Source organism: Hordeum vulgare, chromosome 6H (assembly GCF_904849725.1).
Source record: "Hordeum vulgare subsp. vulgare chromosome 6H, MorexV3_pseudomolecules_assembly, whole genome shotgun sequence".
NCBI classification, from domain to species: domain Eukaryota; kingdom Viridiplantae; phylum Streptophyta; class Magnoliopsida; order Poales; family Poaceae; genus Hordeum; species Hordeum vulgare.
The window spans coordinates 541,452,360-541,477,336 of record NC_058523.1 but is presented as its reverse complement, the minus strand read 5'-3'; the positions used below and the strand labels follow the sequence as shown (position 1 = coordinate 541,477,336).

The 24,977-nt window shown below is 43.0% G+C and overlaps 2 protein-coding genes across 2 annotated transcripts; one reads left to right on the top strand and one right to left on the bottom strand.

The window, feature by feature from the left end:
• The first annotated feature begins 2,970 nt into the window (after window positions 1-2,970).
• On the top strand, window positions 2,971-5,063 carry LOC123405813 (alpha-glucan phosphorylase, H isozyme-like). Its single transcript, XM_045099358.1, has 7 exons — window positions 2,971-3,050; window positions 3,230-3,248; window positions 3,550-3,555; window positions 3,670-3,729; window positions 3,887-4,150; window positions 4,330-4,520; window positions 4,655-5,063. Exons 1-7 carry the CDS (start codon window positions 2,971-2,973, stop codon window positions 4,779-4,781), a joined length of 747 nt encoding a protein of 248 aa, XP_044955293.1. The 3' UTR covers window positions 4,782-5,063.
• Window positions 5,064-12,922: 7,859 nt separating this feature from the next.
• On the bottom strand, window positions 12,923-13,279 carry LOC123406102. Its single transcript, XM_045099591.1, has one exon. The coding sequence runs from the start codon at window positions 13,277-13,279 to the stop codon at window positions 12,923-12,925; it is 357 nt and encodes a 118-aa protein (XP_044955526.1).
• Window positions 13,280-24,977: the final 11,698 nt, after the last annotated feature.

Sequence of the window (24,977 nt, the reverse complement as noted above, 5' to 3'; positions counted from 1 at the left end):
TGAGGTAACCATTGGTTGTTTTTTTTCAGGATTTGATTGTCGTATAGTTGGATTAGTCGTAGCCTCGTAGGACAGTTTTCTCTATGTAGTTTGTAAATCAGGCACGCAAAAATGAATAAGTCCCGGTGTACATGGCCAAGTTTTTTGAGTTCGTTTGCAATAGTGGTATACAGGAGAAAAAAATGACAGACATAACGAATGTTTGGCATAGATTATCACGTGGCACCAACAGTAAGCTGTCTCAAAACCTGTCAATAAAAAAAATTGAAAGTTAGAAAATATACCAACTCATTACCTCCTTACAATAGACTCGGATGGCACTATTTCTATGATCAGGGGTTTAGAAAAAAAAACTAGGAGTGGTTTATTATTTGCGACTGTGAGAAAAAAAGAATAGTATGAAAGATACCTCTACTATTAAATAATGATGTAGAGTTAAAACAACCTGAGAACGTTGAAGAACTTAGAAAACTGCACTTGGTTTCCTCCAACCATAAGCATGCCTTAACAGCCGCACTTGAGTACTCTATGATTGTGCCGATGAGCTCATCAGATTATAACTGATGAATTTGTGTCAAAGGAATCCTAGAAAGAAAGAGAACTGATGGTGTTCTCCTTGCATCTTCATGTTCAGGCGTTCGAATTTGTAAACCTGAAGGAGCTTTGCTACGCTGGAAGTCATTGAATGGACATAATGCTATCATGTGCAGATTCCGAAAGTAAAATAGAAGATGTGAGTACTTCTTTCATCATTTGTAGAATGGTCAAAATTGCTTTGTTGCATTGCCTAAAAATATGTTATGTGGCAAAGATAAACACTGATATGCAAGTTTTTAGCAAACTGAATATGCTGCATATATCATGTAAATACATTGCCTCAAAGGTCGCGCTGTTATTTTTTTTACAAAAGGCAACTTGCTAGGATTGGTTCTCAGTTGAGAAAGCGGTGCACGAGAGGACATGCTTGCAGGAGAAAAGGATCCTCACGCCTTCTTAGTGGTACGAATTGAAGTTTATTGCACAAAGGTATATTTCATTTATTTAAGGACACTTGAATCTTTGATTTTTTATTTCTGACATAATGCGGCCTGAAGGAGATGTCCATCCTTGATCACTGGCTTCCTTATGGTTGAACTATTGCACTAAGTATTACTAGACATAGGCCAAGTGATGAAATAATGGTGCCAACATTTCCTTGCGCACCTAACTACAAAAATATACGTGTGTTGTTGTTTTCTTGATTTTCTGTTTCATTCTTAAATGATTTTGGCAATGTCATCAGCATCATCATTATATGTGCTTCCTCTTACGTCTTAACAATGTCTATTTCATTCACACCATATAACATTGCATTGGTTTGATGTTTCTACCAGAAGATAACAACAGGGAAGAAAAGGCGTGCTTCTCTCTCGACTAGATTCAGTGATGATAGAATTTTGGTTTAGTTAGAATGTGTTGGTCGAGAGAGATTGCAAGGGGTGTGTAGTGAATTCTGAACAACACTAAAGCCGGATAATATCATCGACCAAAAAGGAACCATATTCATATCATATCCTCGGCATGGTGGTGGTAGGTGATTGCATCAAGACTGACTGATGATGACATCAATGCTGATTGTGTTGTTGAAGTAGAGTAGTGATCTAATACTCATCCGAACAAGCTTGTCCTAATATAACATGTTTTGATTGTTCTAATATAACATGTCGTGCTTGATTTGTGTCTTACAGAATTAGTGTGTCCAAGAATCTCAAATAAGCAAGTGCCAATATAGAGGGAAATCCACCAAGGCTAATAGATACTGGTTGAGTTTTGACATCATCAGCTACTCCACTACTTCATAGCCATCATTTTGTGATTATATCAAGCAGTGATATGCTCATATCTGCATATTTTTGATAGGCTCAATGGTGGCTGACGAGCATCGATGGCATGGCAGCCCACCGTTCATGCCCCTCTTCAACGGTGGAGCGGCAAAGTCGGCTCGCCATGAGGCAGCCACAATAGTTTAAGTTGGGGAGATAGCAAGTACCAACAGCAGTGCCACGAAGGTGCTTCCTCCTTCCTCTGCCCATCGTTAATTCATTCAGTTCTAGCTGGATTTCTGGAAAGTATTTGTATGGAGAATGCAAGAGATGCAAGCTTTAAATAAGAACAAAGGGCACAAATCCTTCTCCGGATCAATGAAACCCTCCTGTGATATCCCGGGCATGCATGTTCTTTTATTCCATTGCTCCAGTTTCACATACATAGGGCGCACCTGGGTCGACATGTATGCCACCTCTGTATGATCAACCAATGATAGTCTCTGTTATGGTGCAGATTTTGAATTATGTTCATGTTTAATTTCCTTCGTTCAAGCTGATGCAGTGTGCTATGATGTCTTATTTTTTCAGGTATACACCGAAGAGTGAAAAAAAAACTCCTTCGGTTTGTTTCAGCGTTGGAATCATCTACCAACCAGGCATTTGGTGAGATTTTTACTTATGCGATAAGGTTGACCAGACTGATGATAAACATAGATGTACTGACAAATTAGTACTCCTATTCATATCGGCATTCCCTCACTTTATAAGAATCATTTACTGTTATTTTCACAATTAATTTATATAGTGCATTTACAGAGGAATCAAACAAGCATAGGAGCCAGAAAATAAGAATGCCATAGTACTTCATTTGGAGGTAGATCCTATCATCGCATGACTTGTTTTTAATTTCCTTTATGGTTGATGAAGAACGTTGATTTGTTTCATATTCAGAGAAGACACACATGTTGGTTAGCAATTCAGGCTTAGTTAGCAATGCGCCCATTGATTATTTTGGAACAGTTCACTGTCCTTGATCTAATTTTTTCGTTGTTTTACTTTGACAAAAAATCCTGAGTTATCTCTACTATTAAAGGGGGATATGCCGTCGTCGTGATGGTTCAACCACGCTCGATCCCCCACCCCTCGTACGACTAACCATCCCGCGATGGGCCACCTCGTTCGACCCCCACCCCCCACCTATGACATGGCCCAGAAAGCAGCCCACAATTCCATCCTCGACCAAACGTAGACAGAGAACATACAAGGTGATCCAGGCCTGTCTGTTAACGTGTGTTATCTATGCGGGTTTTGCATTAAAAAATATGCTTCAGTGTTTGCCCCACCTTATTTATTTTTCGTCCTCCGCCACTGACTCCAGGCAAAGTTTGCTAAAATGTAATCTTTTTATGGCCTGTGATCTGCAGGAATTTAAAAGAAACGACAGTTTGCTTAGGCACCAAATAGTATTTTGGTATTAAGGTATTAATTTCCATCTTCATATATTCTGTTGTAATGTTCTTTCCTAATTCTGCTGAATTGGACGTATACATTTTTTTAAAAGGAGGCAAAAGTATTGCCTGATTCAGTAATTAAGAAGATAGTTTCCTAATTAATTAACGAAAAACCGGACAAAAATTGTCACAACAAAGGGCTCACATGCAAACAACTCCCGAACTTACGGGCGGATCCATGTATCTGGCATGGTTTGGATGCTGCCATACCTACTTTTTTGTGCAAATACTAGGTACAGGTATTGTATATGGTTCAAAGTTTTAGCTCTGCATTCTGCTTCTGTCGATGGACATCACCGGAGGAAGAAACACTGGATGGAAAGAGAAAATGAAGATGTTGAACTGGCTATTAGGAAGTAAAGATTCGTGGTTATTGGGTGGACAACGATGCTGACGTCAACAAATATCTGAAGGTATCGATTTTACAGCATGTTGTCCCGTCCACAGCTCTTTGGCAGTTGCCATTCAATCCAAAAATATATATATTTTTCGTGGAATGAACATTACTGAAATATTAAATAAACATTCCATTGTGGTTTTTGATTTAATATGAGGTTCTTGTTCCTCCAGGTGGTGTTTATTCCAAACTACAACGTTTCAGTGGCTGAAGTGCTCATTCCTGGCAGTGAACTGTCACAGCACATTAGTACTGCAGGCATGGAAGCAAGTGGAACAAGTAACATGAAGTTCTCTCTGAATGGCTGTGTTATCATTGGAACTCTCGATGAAGCCAATATTGAAATCAGAGAAGAAGTGGGACAAGACAACTTCTTCCTTTTCGGTGCCAAAGCAGATCAGATTGCTGGTCTGAGGAAGGAAAGGGAAAATGGCTTGGTAAGATATCTTCCAGTGGATTGTGCGTTAGTTATAGGCAATAGTACTATATTCGACTAGCCGGACTTGCAAATAGCTAATCTATTTGTGATGTTCATAGTCTACTGATTCAATATATATTCTCACCAGGTCACTTATCAGATGGGCTATTAACTTATTCTTTGTCTCACTATGAACAGTTCAAGCCAGACCCACGCTTTGAAGAAGCCAAGCAGTTTATCAGGAGTGGTGCTTTCGGCACCTATGACTACACTCCTCTCTTGGATTCCCTTGAAGGGAACACTGGATTTGGGCGTGGTGACTACTTCCTTGTTGGCTATGACTTCCCAAGCTACATTGAGGCACAGGCCCGGGTTGATGAAGCCTACAAGTAATGATACAAACACAATGTTCGTTCTATTGGGCTATATTTTGAATTCTAGAACTAAATACCATTGCAGTTCCCATGACAGGGATTTGCTGAATATCGTAATACTGAATGCTTAACTCATGTTTCCATGACAGGGACAAGAAGAAATGGATCAAGATGTCCATCTTGAACACGGCTGGAAGCGGCAAATTCAGCAGCGACCGCACCATCGACCAGTACGCGAAGGAGATCTGGGGCATTTCGGCCTGCCCTGTTCCATGAAGAGGAGGCACAATCAAGAGGCATTGGACGATGATGCTTGGCAGTAATAAGGATCTTATATGATCCACGGTGAATAACCCCTGCTTCCGTTGTAGCTGAGAAGAATGAAGCAACGTACGAAGCCTGTTGTGTTGTGTATTCTGCTGCACTTTTGAAGTGCATAGAGGATGCGGCTTTTCTTTTGTTATTTTTCCTTTTTGGTCTGTAACCGTACTATTTTGATCCGGAACTGGAATAGCGGAATCATCCAGGTTCCCAATAAAATAGTTCAAGTTTTGATTATCTTTGGTGTCAAAATCTTGTTTTCTGAACATGTTCCTTATGTAGTTAGGATTACAACCTCCATCCATAAATCTAACTTATTCAGATTTAAGAATTATTGGGTGGAAATTGAAGTTTTCTTTTTATTGTGTCAAGCAGTCTTGGGAGAGGCCATCCAGAGAGACTCATCTCATAAGCTGAAATCTCTTAAGTGGGATTTGAAGAAATGGCAATTGAGCATTGCTATAATGAAGCTACTAATAAGTAAGTGCAACAAGGTCATTGTTATTCTGAATCATTTGGAGGAATTGAGGCCATTGTATAGACAGGAGTTGAATTTTAGGAAGATTGTTAAGTTGCATGTGAAACATTTGTTGCATTGCAATATCTGTGTTGGAAAAAGAGACGAACCATTAGGTATACCAAGATGGGGAAGGAGAACACAAAATTCTTCCATGCTATAGCAACTGAGAGGTTCACAAGGAATTCTATTGCCAGTCTTCTGTAGCTTGCTGATGGGATTGTCATTTTTTATCATAGCCAGGTGAATGGTGTTATTTGGTCTGCTTTCAAGGGGATAATGAGGATGGCTAAAGGGATTAATACGTGATTTGATTTAACTTCCACGGTTGGAGATGGATTTTTTTTCCTGTTAGTGCGATTGTATGTTCAGGTGGTTATTGTAGGTCTATTTTCTCTGTAGCTTCTTGATGTTTCCTTTCTCGGGCGTAATTTAGTTGCCGTTTGTAACAGTCAAAGTTTCATGTGAAACATGATTTGAAGATTTTCTATGCCAATTGACATGTCATTTATTTTCTATATAACCTATTGTTGATGGTGTCTAATCTCCTTTCTGACATATTCCAAGAATAAGTTCTCATGCTCAGTAAATGCAATTCGGTTGATTACATTGAATTATTGCATCAGGTTTACATGATTTAATTGTACTTAATTTTGTTTTGCACAGGGATACAAACAACAGTGTAACGACTCTAGAAATCTACATCTTAATACTGCCCTGTTTTCGGGGATTCAAATCTTCATGGCTATGATATAATGGTACAAAACACCATTTGACTTTGGAGGGATATGTTCTTCATATGTTTTTGCAGCCTTTGGATGAACTATTTCAAGACATGTTGTTTACATTAAGGTCACCAATGTGCGTCTTTCAGTCGAATCACAGTACAAGGCTCCTTCTTCTTTCTTAGATACTGATAATATACTTGGCAGCCATTTCAGAAATGACATTTTATAGTTCTGATACGACCTACTTGACATAAATTAAATTTTGTTTGTACTTTACCTTTAGTTGTCCACTTTTAGAAATTTTAATGCCAGTTTTTTGTAAATTTTTCACAATGTTAATCCGGCAATGGCATTAGTAGGCTGGTGCTAGATAGCCTTATTTACATGTGGGACATCACTGAATACATGGAGAAGTAAACCGAAGTCACAATTATGAAAAGGTACAAATGAGACCAACACATTCCAACAGAGCTACAAACCTGGTGTGGAATCAATGCATTATGAGGAACAGAGGTAGTATTTGCTTAGAAATTATGCTTGTGATGCAACACTATCTGATTGAAGCATGATCACCATTTGCTTATGTCATCGAGACACAGTATGAAGAAGATCATCTAGACTAAACCCAGTGTCTTGTGAAATTGCGGAAACCTCTTGTGAGGCCTTGCATACAAACATTGTTGTGAGTTCCACGAGTTTGTATTCCGATTTCTTCTTTGGAATTGCGTCATGCATCTTTGTCGCAACTTCAGTGATTTTGTTTTGCATAGACTTATAGAAAGGTTTGCTTACATTCAACATCTTCTGTAGAGGTAACTCTCCACTTTGAAGGAAGTTTCTTTCTTTTCGGAAAACCAAGGTACTTTATTTTGATCCAAATCCAATAATAACCTATGATCAGTTCCTGTATAATTGTTGGAAGTGGCATATATTTGTTAGGATTAATCAACTTGATTGATAAGTTGTTTTTTAATTTTTGCAATCTGTAAACAATAATTAGTAAACTAACTATAATTAATTTCGTGAAACTGTTGCAATGCACGGGTTATAATTCATGATTTGGACAACAACCCGTAGCAACGCACGGACATATTTACTAGTATAGGCTAAGGCGTGGACGTACAAGTGGACTAAAAGTTATCCACCGGCTGAACCAAAGCTTTTTCCAAATATTTTGGCCCAAATCCCGATGTGCCAATGCTGGCCCAGGATAACCCAAGGTATGTATATATATGTAACCTAATTCCCACCCGTAAATAGTGGGATCGAGATCGTGGGATCGAACTACTCTCGATGGGGACGGCATCTGCCGGCGGCGACCGGCTGAGCAATCTTCCGGACTGCCTCCTGCACAGCGTGCTCTCGTACCTCCGTTCCCGGCAGGTCGTGCACACCAGCCTGCTGTCGCGGCGGTGGAGGCACCTGTGGCGCGCCGTGCCGTGCATCGACATCCACCATCGCGATTTCCTGGACGAGCCGGAGCCGGAGCCGGAGCCGGAGGCGTTCTACGGGGAAGATGGCGCTTTCGATGCGGCCATGTACGACGCGGCCATGCAATCGCATGACAAGAGAATGGGCAGGGAGTACATGCAGCGACGCAACTTCGAGGACTTCGCCGACTCCGTCCTGCCCCTCAACGTCGCGTGGCCGCTCGACACGTACCGGCTGAACCTCGGCAGCGACGTCGACCTCCGGAGGGGCATGGACCGGTGGATCCGCCGCGGCCTTGCGCGCCGCCCCGCCGAGCTCGAAATCGCCTGCGACTACGACCATGGCAATGGCCACCACAGATCTTCCAAGGATCCCTTCTTTTCCCTGGGCATCTTCTCCCGCGTCACCGGGGTAAGCAGCCGTCTACGGAGGATGTCCCTCTCCGGATTGATCCTCTTTGAGCACTTCGAGGATCAGCTGAGATCCGAGTGCCCCGTCCTGGAAGACCTGCAGCTCGTCAACTGCGTGATCCACCGGCAGTCCTGGGACGGCCAAGCCAACCGCATCTGCATCGCCTCCCGCTCCCTCAAGAGGTTGGCCATCGATGGCAGTTCAATCCCCTCGCGGCTCTGCCTCAGCACTCCTGCCCTTGTTTCCTTGAACGTCGACATGCCCGTCGCCGTGGAAGAAGAGATGCCTTCCCTCGCCGTGGCATCCATCTCGTGCCATGCCGGCGTACTCGCCCTCTTGAAGTCCCTGCGAACCGCCAGATCTCTCGAACTGCGGTGGTTCAACACATGGCCGGTACGTAATACTTATCATCTTTGTGCACGAACTGGTCTTGATTAACTTGCGCATCAAATCAACTAATCTGCATGTATGTTGTATCGATCTGTATGCATGGATTCCAAATGCAGGCGTTGGTTGGGGAGGAACCCCAACTGTTCCGCGAGTTCCATAACCTGACAACATTGGTCCTCACTGAATGTGACATTAAGGATGGATGCCAGGTTCTGACGCATGTGTTGAAGAGCGTCCCGAGTCTGGAGAGAATCGTCCTGCAAGATTGCATGGTGATGTATCTTTCTTTTAATTGCAAGCTAGTATCTAACTAATGTATATAGAGCGTTTACTGTAGTAATGAACTTTGGCTTAATCTAGCTACCCTACCACCATCATCTCACTACATTCATGGTTACAGATCTCGGGGAGTTGTATGAGGCTCAGTCACCGCGGCGCCCCACTCCGCGGGTGCTGCCAGAACCTCAAATATATTCAAGTCAAGTATGAAGGGCACGATGTCGCTCATCTGCCGGTTGCCGCGTTGAGGGGAACTCCAAAGAATGCGGTCAAGTTGTACCGCGACGGCCAAACACCGACCAGTCCTCTTGAGTGCCTCGACTGGATGCAGAGCATTGTCTCCTACAGTACCCATGCCATTGAACTAAGCCAGGTCATGACATTTCATAGCTAGCCAGTACTACCAGCTGGATCCTCTTCGAATTCTAACTCCAAGCTTCCCTTATGTCATATCTACTATATATATATAGGATACTTATCGGCGTAGCGGCCGCTCCCTAAGCGCCCCCGCGTCGCCCTCCTCTGGCGGCTCGGGGGGAAAACCCTAAATCCACCGCCGCCATCCTCCCACTCCCATCCCTCCCCTTGCCGCCTCCTGAGGGACTCGCTGGCGAAGTTCGACCGGCTTCAGGAACGACGACGGCAAGGCGCTCTTCTGCCGGTGCGACGACTTTCTGAGGCATGACCTCGTTCGTCAGGTGGTGGTCGGATCTCGGGCTGGTTTCAGCCAAGACCGGCGGGGTGGCGGGGACGCTCGCCGTCGGCACGTCGAGCGTCCATGGTGGCGTGGTGCGGCAACCTTGCTCGAGATGCCGAAGCAACGGGCCAAGGTTGCGGTGGTGGCTGCTGCGGGCTGGCCAGATCCGAGGCGGTCCGGGCCGGAGGAGGACGCGCAGGTTGTGGTGTGTGCTGGTGGAGGTTGGAGGCGAAGCTCCTCTATCGCGGCTACGGTGGGTAAGCCACGACGGCTGCGGGCGGGGCCGGCCAGATCTGGGCCCTTCCTGGCCCGTGGCTGGTCGAGAGGTGGTGTTGACCGTGGCGCGTGGTGTGGATGTCAATGCTTTGTCGTGTTCAGGCCTGGACGTGAGGAGGGGTAGCTCTAGATCAGCTTGTGGGTGCGTCCGGGGAGCTATCCTCGACGCAGGTATGCAATTTCTCCGGACGAAAGTCCTGCTCGTGGCCGGTGATGACAACACCCGTGGGTCTTGTTTCCTTATTGAAGGCCTCATCGAGGAGACTTTGCACCTCTCTCATCTTCGAGTTCGGCCTCCGGATGAAAACCCAGATCTGCATTGTTGGATCAGCGTTGACGGCATCTTTCACGTCGTTTCTTTGTTGGAAACATCGCTATGGAGATTTGACCTCTTGATGGGAGCACATGGTCTATGGTAAAGTGCCTAGTCCGGAGTCGGCGGTGGCAGGGTGGTTGTAGGGTCCGTGGTGTCACGTCCGTTGGGGGCTGGCTGTTGGCCGGCGATGTGTGAGCATTGGAGCACTCTTGGCATGCATTCAGCACCAAGCAAGTCATGTTGTCTGTCCTCTTGCCATCGGAGCGGCACATGTCTGCTCCCCTACGGATATGTCTTTTCTTTTCAGTGTCGACGAAGCTGTTCGACATGCTTGTGACCGCCATGATCGATGCGACAGCTTGGTGCATTTTTGTGATGTTGCTGTGAAGTCGAAGTCGTTGGGCCGTGAGCGTGGTTGGTGATGTACGATGTCGTCGCTTATATCGTTGATGTTCCTGCTGTTTGTATGGATTCTTGACGCTTTTGTATGCCTTGTAGTGCTTTACAGCTAGTTTAGCTAGGGGTGGTATGTCCTTTGTACAGGTTTTCATCCGATTTTCCTTTAATAAACTGAGCAGTTTCAGCCATCGGCTTCTTCTTGTGCAATGGAATCTTAGCAGCTCTTTTGCTAACTTAAAGAAAACTATATATATGTAGCATTGTAACATATATATATATATATATATATATATATATATATATATATATATATATATATATATATATATTGATACCTGTTGATCTCTTGCTTTTACAGCGATATGTAGCAGCTGCCTACGACCAGACCCCTCTGGCAAACTCCGAGGAGGAGCATGAGTCCACTACATGGAAGCACCTTGCTAGTAAGAAGCATGCGAGGGACAGCTCATTCAAGGCGCGCCGAAGGGGGCGCCTAGCCTGATTCTGAAGATCGATTCATCCTCAAGGCGGACAATTTAATAAGCAGTGCACTGCACACTGAACCCTCCATTTGGTACCTTTGTTTTTGTCAAAAAGGATCTTCTCCGTTCTCCAAAAATGTCTGCTTTTTTTTCTCTCCATGCAAGCGATGAAAACAAGTTTTTGTTCCGTCCTGTTGGAAGCATTTTATTCATTCCATGTACGCAATTTGCCATGTTCGTGTGCTCTGGTCAAAATGATCACACAATAACCTTTTATAGCCCTCCTAAGGACGAGAACACCATTTTATGTACATTTGTCAGAATTATTTACAAAGAGAGATCTACCCTCTTAAGGTGTGTGCATCAGCAAGGTCGACTATATCCTTCATTCCTAGAATCGTGTTTTGTCCTGAGTTTCAATACTTTGCCGAGTTCATTCTATCAGGAACTCCAATTTTTTCTCTGTCGAGTTTAATTCAAATTTGGACTTGGTAGTGATAATCAACTCGGCAGAGCTTTGGCTTTGCCAGCTTCTGATGAAAAATAAGTCGATGAACAAAAAAACTCGCCGAACATCAAGTTCGTGGAGTTCCCGAGAAGTCTCACATGTGGACCATTCCTAGGCAAATGAACGACAAAAGTTTGCCTAGTTTTGTTCGTTGCACCGGTTAATAAGGCAGTGCCATACGTTTGTTGCACCGGTTAATAAGGCTGGCCATAGTGGAAGTAACTTAGGTGGCAGACAATTAAAGAAGAGAGAGTGTGTTAGAGTAACATAGGTAGATACCGAAACATGTTAAATGTTATGCTACTATGTGTCATGCATGTTAATAAATGAGGTCATCTATGATACTTGTTTATGATACTATATATTACTCCCTCCATACCTAAATATAAGTCTTTTAAGATATTTCACTAAATGTCTACATACAAAGCAAAATAAGTGAATCTATACTCTAAAATATGTCTATATACATCCGTATGTGGTCCATTAGTGAAACTTCTAGAAAGACTTATATTTAGGAACGGAGGCAGTATAAAGATAAAATCATACAATAGTATCATATGCATGCCAGCCATACGAGACAAACTCGGCAATGCATTGTCCAGTTCCGGTGAGATATGTAGCACGAGTAATAACGATGTACCACACGTCCAGCTCTTATTGGACGGGCAATTAGGAACTCGGCAAACAGATTGCCAAGTTCTGCTTGGTAAAGAACTCTGCAGATGTTTTGCACTGTACAATGTGTGCTGGCACGTGAATCATTTATTTTGGCCAAACTTTGCGGAGTTTTATGTGTCAAAACTCGGCAAACTGCTGGGCCACACGTGGCAATCCCATATGGTTTTTTTTGTTTTCAAAGTTTAGAGAAACTGCATACATTTGTTTAAACAAGGAAAAATGCAAAAAATATGGTTGTTCCTTTTTTTGAATAAATAATGTACACAAGCAGATGCTCATAACACGCACGTACATTCAACTTTATGAACATATACACGTACATCCTACCCTATAGGTGCCTTCAGGAGACTTAGTCGACAGATCAGGTCTTGAGATTGACAAAGGCCCACTTCTTTTGCCAGAATCTGAGAGTTCTCCTAGAATTTGACCCCTAATTAATTAGAATTATAAAATAAATGAAGTCAAAGATTCCGGAAGATGTTCTGGAAGAATCCCCAGAATCTGACAAGAGTCTTGTTCCGTTGGCAGGCAAACATCCAACACACCTGTCAAGTTTTTACGTATAGTAAATTAAGTACTGCAGTAGTATAGTATTTAGGAGTATGAAATGTCTTATACTAGAAGTATGTACTCCCTCTGTCTCGGTTTATAGGACATGTGCATAGTTCTAGGTTAATAATTTAATTAGTTAAATATTTTTTATATGTGATAAAAAAATATGTTGAGAAACTACATCCACTGAAGAATTTAATGATATATTTTAATAACATATAACATTATTACTTAGTTAAATTAATGACCTAGGATCACGCATTTGCCATATAAACCAAGACGGAGAAAGTTCGTAGAGGCAAATAAAGAATAGAACTAATTATGGAACATAATTTTTTATTATTGCTGGATGGAAAGAGATGGCCTAATCAGCATACATCACGCAACAATAATTGACCTCAACGATCTGCCGCTGCAACAGCCTTCCATCGTTCAACAACTTGGGCCGAAGGTGACGAGCTTGCATGCGGAACCGCCCGAAGAGCTCTGCTCGGCCACCTCCACCTGATATATTTTGTGCGAGCCGTCGAGCCGCAGCGCGTCGACGTCAAGCAGATATATAGTGCCGCCATTGTTTTGAACCTCGGCGCTCACAACCTTGGCGAACCTGAGCCCGCAGTTTGTCACCTTGTTTTGCTCGTCCACCGCGCACTTGCCGAGCCCTTGGACACGAGTGTCGGCGACAGCGATCGGTTGCCATTCCCAAGCAAGCGCTGCCGTGGGTGTAACAGCCACGAAGAGAATGGCAGCACCGGCGAGGACAAGGAGGAGGAAGCTGGTACCTCTCATCGTGTCTTGGCAGCGGCTATGCTACTCCTAACTTTTGTATAGAAACGAAGATCGTGTGTGGAGAAGAGGAGGAGCTGAGGAGCATTTAAATAGAGAGGATTGGGTAACCACGAGTAGGAAGGTATTGATTTGTGGAAACTAAAATTAGGCGTATTTCCATATTCAGAAATATAATTGATTTTACGCATAATATTGGAGAGTTTAGTGGCGATTTGATTGGCAGCAATCAATATTAGGCGACATGATTTTTGTTAATTGGCTGGAACGGTTACTGATGATTTAATTGATATAGGAATTAACATTAGGCGTCTTTCTATATATATTACTTCCTCCATCACGGTTTAGAAAACACAGTTAAACTTGCGTGCATTTTCAAAATAGACAAGGTTTAAGGCGCCAAAGCAATTACTCCTATTAATTAGTATTAGGCCCTGTTTGGAACCACCCAGATTATATAATCTGGTTTTTATAATCTATTGTATTTCCAAACAGGATAGTTTATGCTATAGATTTTATAAACTAGATGACCAGATTATTATAATCTCATAATCTGCTCTACCCCAGCTAAAATGAGATTATGGATTACAAATGACGTGTTACCCTTGTAAACTTCAAGAGAATTACGCAGTGCCACCGCCACTTTCCTTTTTTTCCTTGTAAACAGAGGGCAAACATGTCATTGTACAATTTAAAAGCTGGTCTACAGTTTATATAATCTGGCCTCCAAACATGCCCACCTGGATTATTGTTATAAACCAGATTATATAATCTATGTTCAGAATCCAGATTATCATAATCTATTATGGTTCCAAACAGGGCCTTAGTACTACTCATGCATGCGCCCTTCTAATTTGCTGCTCACGCATTAGTACTAGTATTTTCTCAGATGATTAGGTGCATTAGCATCTACACCTACTACATCTCACAACCAATCGGTGACTACCTTGGCCCCAGAGATTTTTCAAGCGTATCTTTTAAAACGTGACCGAGGGAGTACCAATCAATTGGATTTATATAACTCGTAGTGCGTATAAGCCTATAAGTTATTTAATTTTATGTTCGCAACTATGAAAATAGCAAACGTTTTCTGAATAACATGATTGCCCTACGAAGCATTCAAAATTTGTCCTTCAAATTTTTCTGGATTCAAAAGTCCAGCAAATTTAGGATAAATCAGAGTTTATACTTTTAGGATTGATCAGATGTCAGATAGAAACTCGCTACTTGACACCGAAAAAGCAGAATATATAAAAACATCCCACCCAACCTATGTCTACAGCCCTACGCAAAACTATGCGTCCGCGCGACCCTCCACCTTCCCGTGTGCAAGCGGTGTAAAAAACATCCCAGGTGACATAAGTACCCGGGTCCGTGATTACGCCCCGCGCAACATAAAATGAGATAGTCCCTCCGTCACAGACGGTGGTGAAGTCTTGCGTTATGTTTCCCTTGGGGCCGTCGTTCTTGGAGTGGTCACTGGTTGGAGGGGCCAATGGATGTGTGAGGATGGTATGACCATCGCAACGGTCGCGGTGGTGTTGACAGGACTACCGTGGCAATGCATGACGAATGTTGGCATATGGCAACGGTTACGGTAGTCAGCTTTACTTAAACGTGTCCATTGAATTGTTTAAGATTGTTTGTTTTTGCGAAGTCGGATCTTAGAGTAAGTACAATAACATTGACGTAGGCGGGTTATGAGATTTTTAATATAATAACGGGCTGTCACGTTACATGTAGCTACCAGAGTAGCAAGGCCGGGCCGGCAAAATCTGAGGCCGCGAAACTAAAAAATAAGGCCCTATCTCACTTAAAAACTAAGTTAACGAGCAACTATAGAAATCAGACTAATGTTTTTCATTATAATGCAAATCTGTATTACCGAAACACAAGATAAAAATCTAAATTAAATTATAAAGTAGCATATATTAATTGAAGATCATGCGTCAATGTTTGGATATTAGACAATCCGTTTAACTTACCTAATTTTGGGTCATGTCCGGTTGAACTGCTACACTATAATCTTTAACTGAGGAGGTAAATACCAATTTCTAACGAAGTAACGATCCCTGTCAAAAGTTAACTAGAAGATTTGAAACTAGGAATAGGAACATAAGTTAATCGAAAAGCGAGACTCGCTAAGGACTTGAAGGATAGAGTCGGTCACAGATAGATCTGACGAGGCAACGAATTTAAAATTCGGGAGAGAAAAGTACGAAGGCAACAACGACAACAGTCTAAATTCGATTGATCTGGTGAGACGAAAGCGACGAGACGATCATGTTTTCTATAGCGACCGTACCCTTTTTAGACTGACATTAGCGCTTCCATATTATCGATCGGGCGGTTTCCTTTTTTTTTTAAGAAATATCGATGAAGCACCTGTGCTTGATGGCTTGACTCGGGCCCAACTCTAGCGTTCGATCGACTAAGTCCCAATTCCAACGAGTATGATTTTTTTTTTTGTGAAATATTGCTTGTTTCATATACAAAATTTGGGGCCCTTTGAAATTGTGGGCCCTGTGCAGGTGGCACATTTGGCACCATAGTTGGCCCGGCCCTGCAGAGTAGAGTGTTTTGAAACGAAACCCGAGGGGACATGACTGCGAGCTTGCTGCTGATACGTACGTACGTGGCTCACAGTGTGCAGCTAGGCCATGCCCATGCATGCATCAACGCAGAGCAAAAGCAATCTACGTGCGTAAACCACGCGACACAGGGGCCTCCTGTACGTACGCCTCGCACTAGCATGGGGAGGAGGTGAAAAATAAATATTTAGCTCTTTTTGTGAACAAAAATGCTACATCTACGGCCTCATTACAGAGATTTTACGGACCTTTCGACCAACTAAACTTGCGCCCCCCCCCCCCTGATTTTCGGTGGGTGGGACCCTCTTTCCCCCTTTGATCCAATCACATATTGCTACCTTAAATTTATCCCGTAATAGGCCTGTAAGAGTCCGTAAACGTAGCATTGCTCTTTTGTGAAAGCTCGTCCCACACCAAAAATGCTAGACTTACGGGTTGTTTTTACAGGAAGTTACAGACAAACTCTTGTCCCCTCATGATGGGCCGGCCTCATCCTCTAATCACCAATTAAAATAATCCATCTCAGCCTCATCCGTAGAAATTATGTAAAACATTCGTAGTTGTAGCAAAGCTCGTCCCACACCACCCAGCCCCTGTTGTCCCTGAGTTTTTTAAACAAAATAGCCAAGATAATTAGAGAGTCCTGTACCGACTCCAGCTGGTGCACTTTATATATGTTGATCATTAGATATAAAAGAAACAAACTCCATCGAAATATACGTACATGCGAGCACGCCGATGAATTTCAAGAGCTGACAAAGCTGCACCCGGAAGTATCCATCTCCTCGATTAGTTTGCCTATATACGAGGTACTCTCTTTGGTGCTGCTGATTTATTATCATGAAAATCCAGGCATCATCGATTATCACTCTCTAATTTCCTCTCGTCCATCGTATCATCCGTACGTAGAAGATACTCAATCAATCGAGCGACAACATGAACGGCATGGAGATGAACGACATTGAAAATCCTGATCATATCGGTGGCGACAACGAAGTCGAGATCGAAGCATAACCCGAACGACCTCGATACCAGGCATGGATAGATAGCATAAATAGGATTGTGGTGCCTCCCTACGACGTCCCTAACTCGGATGGAACCATCGTAGTAGCAGAGCCTGAGCAAGGAAGCACACGTGCCTGGTTGTGCTATGAGTTCCTTTTTGAGCTCGTTTTTGCCGTCATTTTCTTCACCCTGGTGGTGGTCGGCGTACGGTTCCACCCGACAACCTCTGGCGGTTGAGCATTGCATGTCATAACACATGTCGTCGATATGATAGGCTTTATTATGGTACTTGGATTCATCCTTATCCTTCATTTTGTGCTCGATGCAGTTATTGGAAATCCCAAGGGCTATAGAATGATAAATTCATTATTCATGTAACTCAAAGGAGACTCACAAGGGTTCATAACGTTATTGATTTTTTTTATGAAAACATAATCCAATTTTTCAACAGGCTATGTGTGATTGTCGAATATTTTGCAATGTGTTCTACATTGGCTCAACAGTTTTGTTACTCGACATTTTTTACATTGTATTCTAGAGTGACTAGTTGTTCTTTTTACCCTTCTCCAACCCCGGCACGCTTAATTTTTGAGTTCTATCACCCTTAGTTTTCAAGTCTGCACTTGTTGTTTTCTTGACAATAGTAAGATATCAATCCTATTAATCCTTAGGTCTTGATGTCACATGATTTAATTTTTTAAATTCCAAACAATTATTAAAATAAACAACAATGATTAGAAAACAATAATTATTAACAAACAATGGTTACGATGCTTTGCAAGGACAACCCTAAACTTGATGGCCTTGCCGTGGTAGCAGAGCTCAAGCAAGGTACTCCCTTCGTCCCATAATATAAGAGCATTTTTGACACAACATTGGTGTCAAAAACACTCTTATATTATGAGAGGAGGGAGTAGCAAATGTGTCTTTTGTGTTTTGAAGCATTCATCATGCTCCTTGTTGTCACTATTGTCACCACCCTTATGGCAATGCAAACTTTCCTACCAACAACCATGGTTAGAGATACGAACCTAGAGGACCAGCAAATGATAGATTTTTTTTAAGTAATTCGAGAAACACTTTAACGAGTTATATTATATAAAATTAACATTTTTTTCTATTTCTCAAACAACAAATCACAACGTCGCGTCCTTGCCGGCAAGACCATGACCTGGTCCGCACAATTACAATGGGTGGAAGGGGCTCATTCATAACAGTTGATTAAAATAATAATCAACGTTTAAGTTGATTTTCCCTCGTCGTAGTGTCTTCTTTCTCCCATTTTCCTCCTCGTGTGACCTTACCAAACAAACACCGGTTCTCCCCACCCAAGTTATTTTTCTTCCTCATCGGCGCCTGTAAGGCCCCGTCTCCGATGAGGTCCCGACTCGCGCTGGTCAGCGACACCATGACCTGGCACGATATCCGGTCTCGAGATATGAGCAAGAGCCTCACACTCAAGACACTCGGGGTGGGGGTGGGGGTGCCATTGGCAGCGAGAGGCCAAGCACACTAACAAGTGCAATTGGACGTGATTTTCTCTCGAGGTTCTATCTCTACCACGGTGTGCACATCATGGTACATGTCCTAGATATCTTCGTGATATGTTCAATGTGAGCCAGAGCTCATGTGGTCAACCTCCACAGCCATGTCCACGCCTGTATGTGCCCTTTTGTGTTATGTGGCCTTTAGAAAGCTCATTGTTGTCACCTTTATGATGCCCTACAAATTCTCTAACCCAACAACCAGGTTTACCATGTGTAATTAAAAAACCATGGGTATTTTTTACGAAAAGGGGCGGAGAAAAAATCATGGGTATGATAGGCTTGATCCTTGTTGTGTCTGGCGTGTTCCTTCTTGTCCTTCATTTTATAGAAGATGCCCTTGATAGGATGCGTAGAATGATTGATTTGCTCATGTAACTCCTTACAGACTGAGAAGGCATGTGTTGTTTCGTCTGATCATATCAAAAATTAGTATTTGCTTACTGAACCTTTTTATTTTGACCACGTTAATATATTCATCTCACCGTGGATCGAACGTTGGTGAAGTCTTGTCTTATGCTTCGCCTAGGGTCATGTGGACTAGTCACAGGTTGGAGGCACCAATGGATGTGGATGTGTGAGGATGGTGTGGTCATCGCGATGGTCTACACCATATATATGGCCATGCCCATATATATGCACGCATAAAAGCAAAGCAAAAGCAGTCTACGTGCGTAAACCAGGCCAGCCACGAACGTACGCCTCGCCCTTGCATGGGGAGGAGGTGAAAAAAAAACATTTAGCCTTTTTTGTGAAAGCCCGTCAGGAGGCCCACACCACCCAGCAGCCTGTTGTCCCTGAGTTTGTAATAAACAGAGAAAGAGCCGAGATAATTAGAGAGTCCTGTACCGACTCCATCAGGGTGCACTTTATGTTGATTAGATGTATAAATAAATAAACTCCATCGAGATATACGTACAGGCGAGCACGCCGTTGAATTTCGAGAGGTGACAAGTACGTTGCAGCCGGAAGTATCCATCTCCTCGATTAGTTTGCCTAGCTATATATATACGAGGTACTCTCTTTGGTGCTGCTGTTTTATTACCATGAAAATCCAGGCATCGTCGATTATCTCTCTCTAATTTCATCTCCTCCATCGGATCATCTGTACGTACAAGATACGTACTCAATCAACCGAGCCACAACATGGACGGCATCCAGATGATCGACATTGAAAATCCTGATCATATCGGTGGCGACGACGAAGACATGATCCAAGCACAACCTGAACGACCTCGATACCAGGCATGGATAGATACCATAAATAGGATTATGGTGCCTCCCGATGACGCTCCTAACCCGGATGAAACCGTCGCAATAGCAGAGTCCGAGCAAGGAAGCGAACTTGCCTGCTTGTGCTATGGGATCCTCTTTGAGCTCGGTTTCGCCGTCGTTTTCATCACCCTGGCGATTCTCGGCATACGGTTCAACCCGACAACCTCTGGCAGTTGAGCGTTGCATGTCATAGCACATGTCGTCGATATGATAGGCTTGTTCACTATGGTACTTGGATTCATCCTTGTCCTTCATTTTGTGCTCGAGCAGAGATTGGAAATCCCGAGGGGTATAGAATGATAGATTCATTATTCATGTAATTCGAACGAGACTCACAAGGGTTCATAACGTTCTTGTTTTTTTTTTTGTATCGAAATATTATCCAACTTTTTCAACAGGCTATGTGTGATTGTCGAATATTTTGCAATGTGTTTTACATTGGCTCGGCAGTTTTGTTACTAGACAATTTTACATTGTTTTCTAGAGTGACTAGTTGTTGTTTTTTTACCCCGTTGCAATTATTTTTCAATCTCATGGGATCTCTCAGTTCTAGACCACGGGAAGAACCGATGATCCAATGGAGGAGAAATGCCATGATCCGAATGTGGCCAGTTCGTATGCCATGTGTCTATGGGCATGCCAAATTCCACCGGGCACAATTAAAAATCACCCCCCCCCCCCCCTCCCAAAAAAAAACATTTTAAGATGTGCATTTAGAGCCCGACTAGTAATGTCTTGGAAATAAATAAAAGCCATACACCACTGTGTATATATCTGTCCAAAGGCTGGAGCATACGGATAGAGGAGGCAACAAAGGGATTTTATGTGAACCCCACGGTTTCAGGTTCCTGGTAAAAAGCAACAGACTCTGCACAACGGCAGGATACAACCTTTGGCATCTACTCTAGTCATAGTCAGCTACCTGCTACCGTGCCAGCTAGCTACGGATTCATTGGAGAGACAAAGTAGGGGACTTATTTTTTGATGGAATAAAGTAGAGACGTTTATATTCCAAAAGAAAACGGCGAGTGTCATGGCTGGAGCATGTAATTAAGTTCCTTTGTAGTATAACATTAGTCTTGTTTCCGTTTGTTCAATTATTCTTAAACTACGTACTACTCCTACTACGGTATTGATGTACTCTTTCTAAATATAAGACCTTTTAAAGATTGCACTATGAACTATATGCAGATGTACAAGGACATATTTTAAAGTATAAATTCATTTATGTTGCTTCGTATGTAGTCTTTTAATAAATTTTTTAAAAGGTTTTATATTTTGAAACGGATGGAGTATTATTTTTTATAGCACACTCATTTTTAGAATCATCGTCGAGTACGTAGCTCAAAAAGAAAAAGATATATGTATCGGCGAGCTAGCTGCTGCGACTTACGTGTGTCACGATGGCAGCCAGCCATGCAAGATCAAAAGCAAAAGCATCTTGGGGTTGGGTCGGGTCGGTCGGTCTACCTGCGTATGCCACGGATCACAAGGGTTGTGCGTCACCGACGACTTGGCTTTGCATGGCGTTACGGACGCGGGACTGTTGGGATTACCTTCTCCGGTTTAAATTAAAGAGTCATTGTCAGAATAGATAACGTACAGTCCTATACTCAACCAGAGACGCTAATTACACATACCATGTCGGGCCGGCACACGTGCTGCACTCTCTTGCCCAAGCATGGCACAGTAAGGAAACGGGCCGATCCATCGACACGTTTAGCGCATCAGCACGTCTAATTTCCCTATTATAAACCTATTTTAGCTGTTTTTAGGCTAATATATAATCTGTACAAATAAATAAAAGACAAAACCTCATCTTGGATGCACTCGCCGCAACAGCGGAGCCCAAGCAATGTAACAAATATGCCTGCTTGTGCTATGCGATCCCCGTCGAGCTCGTCATCGCCACCGTTTTCATCACCGTGATGTGTGTCGACAGCATATGGTATCACCCAACAACCTCTAGCAGACGAGCGTTGCATGCCATAGGACATGTCGTTGGTATGATAGACTTGTTCATTACGGTACTTGGTTTCGTGTTTGTCATGTTTGTTGCTTTTTTTAGATCATGTTTTCCTGTGATTTTTGTTTTCATAGCGGCAACAATGAGGTGGCGGCGAAGACACCTTGGAATAAGGTCTCACTGGCTTCTCTGTACCTCGATGACATCTAATTCGACGTCAACGAAGGGCCTGTGACGAAAGGTGTCACAAGATTTGTGGTTCTCTTTGGATCATGGCCAAGGACGAAGTTCCCACATATGCACTGGTGTCAGTTGACACCGCTATTTTTTCAATAACACATCGATATAGAGCTGACGTCATCAGATTCTTCATCTAGCTTCGTCCTTCATAATGACGGTTGGTGTGTCTATCTAGAGATGAAGTTGGCTAGTTATTGATGCGGTTACTTCGACCATTCCTTTTGTTCTATAATAGGATCCAGTTTCCACAACTCTCTAGATTGATGGTGAAGGATTGCAAGCATGTATTGCGTCAGATTAGGCCCTAATCGATGTTTCTTCAACGACTATTAGATCTTGTTGTCAGTGGCGAACGACTGATGTAGTCTTCAAAGCATTGTATGTGTCGAGTGCGAAGTTTGTGTGACTGCGCACCTCGGTGCTCTGAATCCGGGACGTCCAGCAGCACATTGGGATGGTAAGCTGTCTGCTGGCTGTCCCCTGCTAGCTCGTGTTAGGTTGAGGATCTAGGCATCATAGACGTATTGGTTTGGCACACATGTTTCGTGATACATGTGTCTACTGTTCTCTTTGGAACATGTCCTGTCACCGCTTTGCCTTATTTTTAACTTTGAGGGGGGTGCGGGCCCATTTGCTATCCCCATTAGCTCTTCTTCTTCAACCTGAAGGTGAGGTCCGTCATGGACCAGTTGATGGTCCTGAGTTGTAGTCAATGTTGTTGTGCGGGATTTGCTGGATAACGAATATCATCCATGGTTATGGATTTTTGTTTGCGGGAGTATGAATTTAGTGTACCGCCTACTTAGTTTTGAGCCTGCAAGGCTAACTTCAAATGTGATTGTTTCTCATTGTTTCTTCTTTATTGATCAGGTGTTTACAATCTTTTTCTGTAAAGAAAAATAGAAGCAAATCTCATTGTTTCCAATCTTTATGATCAGTGAAGCAAAAATAGAAGCAGCTACCGTGATCGTTGCAGCACATAAACTCATAATACATTCCAACTCAAAAGTAGAACATTCCAAAAACAGCCTGCCATAAAACATTCCAACAGTTTACAAACAACCTGCCATTTGCGCAAAAGTAAAACAGTTCACAGCAACATCTAGATCATGGAGGTTGACTAAATGGGACCTAGAGCCTTCAGGAGGGCTGCATGCTCTGCCCTGGTCTTGATGTCTGCAGCACTCGTTGCTAAACCGCGTGCATGCGACATAAGGTGTTCATAAATCCCATCCTTGGGCTTTGGCTTTGTGGTGTAGTATGGGCATCTGGACATTTCTCTCTTGAAGTACGCCGCCTTCCCCTTCTTCCTGATCTTCTGAGCTTCCTTCTCAATGAAGGACTCTTTGTTGCCGTCCTCGACGTCATCTCCAGAGTTATACTACGCACACAAATTAAGCATTATGGAGCCAGAACACACACTTCTGATTTAGAATGATGCAATGAACAAACATCAGATAATTCCCATTTACCAAATTTTAATGAACAACACAAAGAAAAAAGGCATGTACAGTAATCTAACTAAACAAACAACATTAAAACACTCTCTACATCAATTTCATTAAAAAGCCCACCAACATGCATTCATATAGTGCTTACGCTGAACTAAAAAATAGTTGGGATTACCTCGTACGGGTCGTCGTCGTCGTAGTCAGAGTCATACGGGCTCTTGAACCCAGTCTTGGCGAGCTTCCTCTTCATGCCTGCAACTTCCCTTTCCTACAATATAAGTAATTTGATTAGCACAAACTATGTAACATAGTATTTAAAAAGGTCAAGCCATTCAACAATGTGCTTCTAATTACATTCATAGTGATGCGGCTGATCCTATTCATGAACATAAATAGCCTGATTTATACAAAAAAAATTAAATATTGCACAATTGGGCTGCTCAGCCTCTGGCGTGCCCCGGTGAGGGGATAACCACAACAAAACTATTAACTTGTTTGTTGTTTGTTGTTTGACCGAACAGACAAAATTGATACACGCATATGATTAAATATTAATTACATTTTTCCTAAAAAAAGAAAGGGAATCAGTTACATTGTTTAGCAAATGCGCCTGGTAATTGTGTTACATTGTTTAGCAAATGCGCCTGGTAATTGTGTTGACTGATTCACGTATATGTGGTGTCCCAGATCTGACATGTTGTCTGATGCGTCAAATGAATAATAGTATTCAAGAGGACCACGGACTGGATTAAACTATTTGAGCTTCGCATGTACTCTATGAGAATAAAATCTAAAGCACATGCAGCAATCAGAGATCCCAATTCAAAACCTAACTCTTATTAAATCCGTACTAATAATCCTTACTAATAAAATCTAGGCGAAATTTAGGAAATGGGTGTTCGTATATATCAAGCGCGTGACCTGGGTGAAATCTTTACTAATAAGAGAAAGAATCGGTTGATTCAAGCCAACAAAAATGCAAAAGTTCGTCAACACATGCAAAAGCAGAGTGTGTTCTGCTCTCTGAATATATGTGCTATGAAAACAGTTGAACGGGAAGCATTAACACATCCGCATGCACAAATCAAAGATTGAACTTAAAAAGAAATCCAAGTCTAAATAAATCTATGGAGCATTCAAGCACGAATCAACTATAAAAAACCAGAAAACCTCATCTAAAAAACCCACCTCATCGTCATGAGCCTGCGCAGCACCGCTCGAGGTCGTGTCCTCCTGCTTCGGCACCTCCTTCTCAAGATCCGCAGCGGCGACAGCGGTTGCGGTCGTGCCCTCCTGCTTCGACAACTCCTTCTCAAGATCCGCAGCGACGACAACGGTTGCGGTCGTGTCCTCCTGCTTCGGCATCTCCTTCTCAACATCCGCAACGGCGGCAGCGCGACGAGCGCCCTCCATTGGGTGTGGTAGATGAGAGCAACGGGGAGATGGTGCGACGAGAGAGAGCGAGAAGACGAAGTGGGAGGAGTGGGAGACGAGGCGACGAGGGAGACGATGCGCCCGGAGGCAGTTCCCTGTTTAAACGATGTGAAAGTTCCTGCAACCGTCCGCCACGTGCTATCCCACGACCGCCACTTCGTCCGGGACATCTTACAAAAAAAAACAAAAATGGCG

Excerpts from the sequence above, each read along its gene's own strand:
- LOC123406102 (XM_045099591.1), bottom strand. The coding sequence starts at position 13,279 with ATGAGAGGTACCAGCTTCCTCCTCCTTGTCCTCGCCGGTGCTGCCATT.
- LOC123405813 (XM_045099358.1), top strand. The coding sequence starts at position 2,971 with ATGGGCCACCTCGTTCGACCCCCACCCCCCACCTATGACATGGCCCAG. Across the intron at positions 4,151-4,329 it reads AGGAAAGGGAAAATGGCTTG|TTCAAGCCAGACCCACGCTT; the intron begins GTAAGATATCTT and ends CACTATGAACAG. Across the intron at positions 4,521-4,654 it reads CGGGTTGATGAAGCCTACAA|GGACAAGAAGAAATGGATCA; the intron begins GTAATGATACAA and ends TTTCCATGACAG.